The sequence below is a fragment of the Nicotiana tomentosiformis genome, chromosome 7, assembly GCF_000390325.3.
Source record: "Nicotiana tomentosiformis chromosome 7, ASM39032v3, whole genome shotgun sequence".
Taxonomy (NCBI): Eukaryota; Viridiplantae; Streptophyta; class Magnoliopsida; order Solanales; family Solanaceae; genus Nicotiana; species Nicotiana tomentosiformis.
The window spans coordinates 10,182,759-10,190,401 of record NC_090818.1 but is presented as its reverse complement, the minus strand read 5'-3'; the positions used below and the strand labels follow the sequence as shown (position 1 = coordinate 10,190,401).

Genomic DNA, 7,643 nt, shown 5'->3' with positions numbered 1-7,643 from the left:
CCTCTTCCCTATATTATCATATTTGGAATGTCAACACCATTTTTAACTAGCGTTTGGCCATAGATTCCTAAATTTATTTTGAAAAATTTGATTTGGGCAAGTTTGGTTTGAAGATGAAAATGTGTTTGGACATTAGTTTTAAAAATATATTTCACTTTTTTTTTTGAAAAAACATTAAACATGTCTTATACCCACAAGTTCTAAAAACTATCACAAATACCCAGCAATACCTTCATCAATAACATTCATTATATTATCGCAAACATAGTCCTGAACATAAATAAATTTGGTACAAAATTATCATTTTTATAATGAACTACATAATACACTATCAGATGAGCAGAAAGACGAAGCAACATTGTTACAAAATAATAAATGGTGAACTCTTTTATAAAATACAAAAGTTTGGGGTATTTTTTTAAAAATGTAATAGTAATTGGGATTTGGGTTTGGGAAATTTGTCAAAATATAGATAAAATTTATGAACAAATATGTATTTGCCAAAAAAAAAAAAAATTATATTTTGGCAAAATCTATGGCCGGGTCCTTAAGCTTGGCCATTGCTTTTTGCTAATGGCTGGATAAAGGTTTAAGGATCCAGTCAGGTGATGCTACTATCAATCCTGAATAAGGCATTAAGATATAAGACAGCCAGAAAACACTTTTGTTCTGTATTTACCCTTTTGTTCCTATGTGTTGCAAATTGGATAATTAAGCAATAAGGTCACCTCTATACATCTAACTTGGATTCTATATTTTAGATGTGTAAAAACACTGATGTTTCTTAATTGTAGAAAAAGGAAGTCTTGAATATTGACTTGTCTATATGCTAATGATTAATCTAAAACTTATTGAAAATACCAAAATAGCAATATTTATATAACAGATGTAAGAAGTTATGACTTCATCCTTTCCAGTGGAAACAGAAAGCAGCACTTGTAAATCAAATCAGCCTTAATACAAATAAGATGTTTACTGGAAATTTTAATACACAGGCAAATTTGGTAAAGATGCAAACTTTTTCATAAATCTAGCGCGGGCATAGTGGTCATACAGATACGCAAAAGCAACATATTGGTAAATATCACATGAAGATACAATTTGCAGTAAAAAAATCTGCATAGCCTAAAGTTTTCATCTAAAACTTTGGTAAGATTCAGAAGCTTGCTTCTGAAAATGAGTGTCAAAAGGAAAAAAGATAGCACTTCCAAAATGTAGTAGACCTTTGCTACTTTTCCTTACATAGACACTTTTTCCTATTCGATATAAACCAATTGGTAGATTCCTTCTTTTTGAAAGCATTTCACTTTTTAAAGTTTTTCAAGGACTTATAAAGTACTGCTGTCACATATTTGGTGCGAAATCTGTGTGTTGAACTTAGTACTACCATTGATTGACTGCTGCGCGTTTTCTGTATGTAAAGATGGTTCAAAACTGCTGGTAATGGCTTCTGCATTGTCTCCATACTACTCCGAGACGAAGATGGTAGGTCGAGAGGTGTCTGTTGTAGCAGAGGAGGCAAATTGGGTAGTTTTTCGTTAAAATCTTCTGAACTGAAAGGGATACTGTTGTAGCTTGATGCAGGGGAAAGAGGTGCTTCTGAACAACTCGTGTTATTTAGGACCTCTGGAACAATATCCTGCATATCACATTAGTTGTAAGTATAATCATTGTGTTTGATTATATTATAGGAAAATGATAATGACAGAGCAATCGCGAGAGACCATCAATATACTTTTAATAGACTACATATTATCTGTTCTTCTGTTGCAAAGTCGAGAACTGACTGTATGAGGCCACAGTATTTAACAAGAGTACTTATGCGTAACTGGTAAAGTTATTCCCATGTGACCAGGAGGTCACGGGTTCGAGCCGTGAAAACACCCTCTTGCAGAGCTACAATATACTTTTGTGGTTCGACACTTCCCCCGACCCCGCGTATAGCGGGAGCTTAGTGCATCGAGCTGCCTTTACTTATGCTGAATTTGTCAAGAACTATGCGCTTTAAGACATAGTAGCTATAAAGAAACTTGTTTATACAAAGAAAACAAGGCAACATTAATAGCAGTGACACAGAGGAAAAAGTATTTTATTTTCAGGAAGCAGAACTGCAACCTTATCTTCAGCTACTGGTTTTATTTTCAGACATTATCCCAGTATTTCAATTTTCTCACTGCCTGACATGAAATATTTTACTATTTTTTTCCCTTAACATTTTAACACATAAGAATTTATGCTTTCACAACTAACCTGTCTCACCAGTCATATTCACACATGCAATGTATGATGGCTTTACTACAAAGTAGATCAAACAGATTACTAAGAATCAAGTACAACAACAACAACAAACATAGTATAGTCCCACAAGTGAAGTCTAGGGAGGGTAGATAGTACGCAGACCTTACCCCTACAATGAATGTAGGGAGGTTGTTTTACGTAGACCCTCGGCACGAGGAAAATCACTGAGAATCCAATGTTGAGTTAAAATCAGAATGGTTCCCTGAAGATTACCTGCAAGTCCAAGACATTGAACACATTTCCCATATCGTCGCGTTCAAATGGCAAATCAGGAGCATATCTCCATTGTCCATCAACAACAAACCGGTAATGATACACGCCTGACGGCAACACCTTCATAACACTGAAGTCCTTGTCTGTTCTTAGTAGGAAATCTCTATTGCAAAAAAAGTTAAATTAAATCACTTTGTTAACAATCTTAAGTTTTTTAAGGGACTGAAAAATGCAACAAAAGAAACAAGAATCAATCAACATACCTTGTCTTCCAACCATCCCATGATCCCTCAATAGCAACTTCATTTCCCCCATAACTCCATGTGATCATTGTTGGTATCCCATTTTCACAAGGCATTTCTCCATATTCCATTGTCTTTTGCACTATGTTTCCACTTTGATTTTGCATTGATATTTCATCAGGCCTTTGTAAAGGGAAAATTGGAACCTGTACATTAAAGTTTCTACAAAGATGAATAGTTGGAATTTTATTGAAAATCTTTTACTTTGTAGAACAGTGAAGTATCAGTTTTCAAATTGGAGTTTCAGTGCCTGAATTCTACCAAAATTTCACTACAACAACAACAACCCCAGTGTAATCTCAGGGGTCTAAGAAGGGTAGAATCTACGCAAAACTTACCCTTACCTTAAGAAGGTAGATAAGCTGTTTACGGGATACCCTTGGCTCAGAAAGATAGAGAGGAAGGGGTAACAGTAAGCAACAACACCAGTAAACCAAAAAAAAAACTGAAGCGAAAGAAACAATAAATAATACTAACAGAAATCAAATAATAAGAATATACAACACTAACACCGAGAAAACTACCAAAATTTCACGGAAAGAACTTAAATAAGTGAGCTGTAAATAAAGGGCATAGATTTATGCAACACATTTAATGTGTTAGTTGGTCCCCTCAATTTTTTTGTGTCTAACAAATGGCCAAATGATCTTCTTGTGTGTCTTTTAACGTACCAAACACAACATATTAACCCCACATAATTTGTACAACAGGCAGGAATATTATACTTCTTAAGTCTCCCAACTCCAAAGTAAATGTACAGCTTCCTCCATTTCAGGCAAAAAACCAGCTACCATATACATTCTTCACACACAATTATAGTTCAAGAAAAGCTTTAACAATTTAATTAAGCATTCCATTTTAAGTAAAGGGCAGTCCGGTGCATTAAGCTCCTGTCGTATGCGAGGTTCGGGAAAGGCCGGACCACAAAGGTCTATTATACACAGTTTTATCCTACATTTCTGCAAGAGACTGTTTCTCTTTTAAGTATCATATCAAAAAAAAAGTAGTAAAAGGTTCTAAAGAGATACTATCTTTTTGGTTCTAATTTAAGCTCACTGTGGCCGGAAATAAAACATTCTTTAGAAGACTTTGATTTTCTTAAAATAGCCACGGAAAGGCGTAGCCTAATGGTCAATATAGCCTAATGGTCAATAAAGTGAAGGGAGAACAAGAAATTTTCTGACTCAAATCCCAACAGATACAAAAAATACTACGTGATTATTTTATCGGTATGTCTAAACACTGGTAAGTAGAGTAGTCCGGTACTTGTGCCGGTTTCGGACACCACCGTCATTTAAAAAAAAAAAAAAAAAAAAGGAGAATTTTTCTTGAAACAAAACCACATACTACAATATACTTCACCCCAAATAAAAGAATACCAATAATATACCATAACATATGGTTAAAGGAAGAAAAATTCTATCTTGATAATACCAAGATAAAAAATTAAAAAAATGACAACACAGTTCACTAAGTTTCCGCTATGTGCGAGCAACGGAAAGGATCGGACCACAAGGGTCTATTATACGCAATGTTATCCTGTATTTTTGCAAGAGTTTGTTTACACGGTTTGAACCAAGCCGGTGAACTCGTGATCACGTGACAGCAACTATACTAGTTACGCCAAGCCCCTTCAATAATGCCAACATAACTGACAAAAAAATATACTAGTGACTTGTTTTTTGAGCCTCACCTGTGGAGTGAAAATCAAAGGAGACTGATAAGCTTTAGGGCTATGAGGAGGAGACTGAACCATAGAATCTGGAAACTGACCATGACCATGAGCATACTCCATATATTCCTCCTCTTCATCTTCTTGATTCTTGATTAATCCAGAGGTCTCACCTTCTTCTTTTTTCCCACTCACATTTCCCATTACTGCATAATACAAAAAAACCCCACTTCATATTTCATACACAGTCATCTAAAAACCATGTCTAAAATTTTACACACACAAAAAAAAACAGAAATTCCTACATGTATTAAGAAAAAAAAAGTGATAAACCTAGATATTATTCAGAGAGTTTGAGAGATTTGGTAACTTACTCATTAGTAGTATTATATTATTCTGGTTATATGTATAAAAATAGAGGGGTATTCTGAGAACAGCCTCAGAAAGCAAACCAAGAATTTTAACTCAAAGGGAAGGTAACATGATTTCTGCAGCTTTGTGTATAATTGATTGATAGAAAGCTTTTTTTGTCATTTTTCTCTCTCTTCTTTCTTTTACTTCAACTGCTACTCTTCTCTATCTCTCTGAATAAAGAAAAAGAAAAAAAAGGCAACTGAAATAATGGGGAAAGAAAGTGGTTTTATTCTCCAATGAGTTTGGAAGATACTTTAGTGGACTAATGATGTTTTGTTTAAATAAAGGAATGTTCCATTATTTTGGTAAAAAGTTTCATCTCAGGTTGTTTCTTATTACAGTTCATGCAGCTTCCCCAATCACATCTTGCAAACTGCACACAATAGCTTCCGTTAAATTACTTTTTTCTCCTTGAACCTTACATAGTATTAAAGTTCGAAAGTAACCTTATTGAGCTATTGGTGTGGGTAAGTCGACCCAGAATTTCAACTTTATGAGTTCTAAATTTTAGAACAACTTTAAGTGTTACATATATAAGTGGCTTCTAAATTTAATATTTGTACATATTTAAAGAATTTCCTAACAAAAATAAGTTATTTAAGCAAAAGTTATTGGATTCGGCCGAACCCATAACCGAGCTTCTAGCTCCGCCCTTGTGGGTAACACTTGGGTGCAGGGGCGGAACTCAGGGGCGGTTCAACGATATTGGTGGCCTAAAGCCAAACTTCAATAAGAGGCCTTAAATTTATTTAATAAAATTTATTATATTATTTTTATGTTTTTTTTTTTTTGTGTTATACCGATCATCTTGTACGTATCTTGATCATTCATTCATTTACTTGCTAGCTCTCACCATTGCAAATATTTTGTAATTCTACTCACTAAGGCTTAGACAATATTTTTATGAGAAACATATATTGACGGTTAAGATAATATTTTTTTTATAAATTCTCATAATCTAATGATCTCAATTTTATACCACTAAATAGATATTAGTATAATTTCATGAATTTAAATAGTTCAAGTCTATTTCAAAGTGACAAATGTATTAATCCATTCTTTATACGAAATAATCAACTCTAAAAGATATTATAAGAGACTTCATTCTTTAATTATCAAAGTCGTTATCAAGTTGTTTATTTTCATATATTGCATATTCATTATAAAATTCGAGTTATTTACTTGAATAATCTCTATCACATTAATTCCAAACAAAGAAGTATAAAATTTAGTATCTTTTATTAATAACTTTATAATATATAATAGTATATAATTTGAAAATTTTGGGGCCCTTCAATTCTAGGGGGCCTAAAACAATCGCTTTAGTGACTTTTTCCTAAAGCCGACACTGGCGAAACTAAAGTACAGCTAACTGATTCACTCGAACCTAAAAATTTTAGTTCAAACTTTAAATTTGTCTTAAAAATAAAATTATATATATATATATATATATATATATATATACATAAATTTTAAATTCTAATTTCATCTCTCTTTGGGTGGTATGGTGGTGATGTCGCATATTCTGATTCGAATTGAGTAGACTCTAAGGTAGTTAACTATTGAAATTGGTTTAGAAATGTACTTTAACTCCATGATTAGCGATTTATGTTAGTTCCTAAGCATGCATAGAATATTATTTTTGTAATACTAAATGGACGTTATGCGCTTCCTCCGTAAGGACAGATTTTAATTTTATATTTGATGGGTTTAATTTTTAAAAAAAATTAATATTAAATTTATTATCTCATAAATAATACTAACTAATATGTTATCTCATGTCAAATTGCATTAACAGTATAAAAAGAATTCTACATGCATATAACTTAGATCCATTTTCAAAATTAGCTATTCTTGCTAGATTGAGCTTCTTTTTACGTATTTCCTGGAGACAATTGCAAATTAAAATTTGGAGACTGTGTCGGTTCTCCTTAATTCCTGTGTTTCTTCACTTTTTCTTGCCTTATAATGAGTGATCACAAATTAATCTCATACAAATTATTAGTACCTACTTAACAAGATTAATTACTTAGCTTAATAATCTTAACCACTAGTTTACATCGCAATTTCCCAAATCTAAAGAAAAAGCAAACTTTTCAACCACCCCTATAGTTCTAATAGGCCTGTGCCAATTATGACCTATTAAATTTACGTGACATTTCGAACGGTTTGGATATAGATTTGGTTGAAACTTAAAAAAAAAATTTTAAAGTTGTATTGAAAAACATAAATTTTGCAAGTTGAACTTATGTTTAGACATCCATTTTATTTGAAAAAAATTAAATATTTTATGAGTGAAATAAAAAATTTCATCCATAAACTATCCTAAACAAATTTTTGAGAACTTAATTTTTTTTAAAAATTTTCAAAAACTGATCATATTCTATGAACAAACAGTATTTTAAAAGGAAAAAAACTAATAAAAATCAGTCAAAATCTATGGCCAAACAAGGCCTTCATCTGTTGATGGAAAAACACATTTTAAATAGTAATCTGCAAATCTTGGAAAAGGAAACTAAACTAAAAGTTTAAAATCAAATTTAATTCTCCGATCCTTTGCCGGTGTGGTTGGAAGAGGTAGCCTATGATATTTTTATTTTTTTTTGTTTTTTACCCAATGTCTGATATTCGATATTCGCATTAAAACTCGATTATATTCGGATTCGCGATGCTTAAGCCCCTTTCGAAAAAAACGCTCACTATCGATAACTTTTTTCATATCCAGAGCTCGAACCTGAGTCATG

General features: G+C 32.5%; 1 protein-coding gene across 1 annotated transcript; it reads right to left on the bottom strand.

Moving 5' to 3' along the window:
* Positions 1-1,000: 1,000 nt before the first annotated feature.
* Positions 1,001-5,130, bottom strand: LOC104091094 (SNF1-related protein kinase regulatory subunit beta-2-like). Its single transcript, XM_009596352.4, has 5 exons — positions 4,860-5,130; positions 4,507-4,691; positions 2,775-2,959; positions 2,512-2,674; positions 1,001-1,639 (listed from the first exon to the last, which is right to left on the bottom strand). Exons 1-5 carry the CDS (start codon positions 4,861-4,863, stop codon positions 1,304-1,306), a joined length of 873 nt encoding a protein of 290 aa, XP_009594647.1. The 5' UTR covers positions 4,864-5,130; the 3' UTR covers positions 1,001-1,303.
* Between the last annotated feature and the right edge of the window lie 2,513 nt (positions 5,131-7,643).

What these genes read in the sequence shown, in the direction of transcription:
- LOC104091094 (XM_009596352.4), bottom strand. An exon ending in CTTTGATTTTCACTCCACAG is followed by an intron (nt 2,960 to 4,506) that starts GTGAGGCTCAAA and finishes TTTAATGTACAG; the next exon opens with GTTCCAATTTTCCCTTTACA. An exon ending in TGGGATGGTTGGAAGACAAG is followed by an intron (nt 2,675 to 2,774) that starts GTATGTTGATTG and finishes TTTTTGCAATAG; the next exon opens with AGATTTCCTACTAAGAACAG.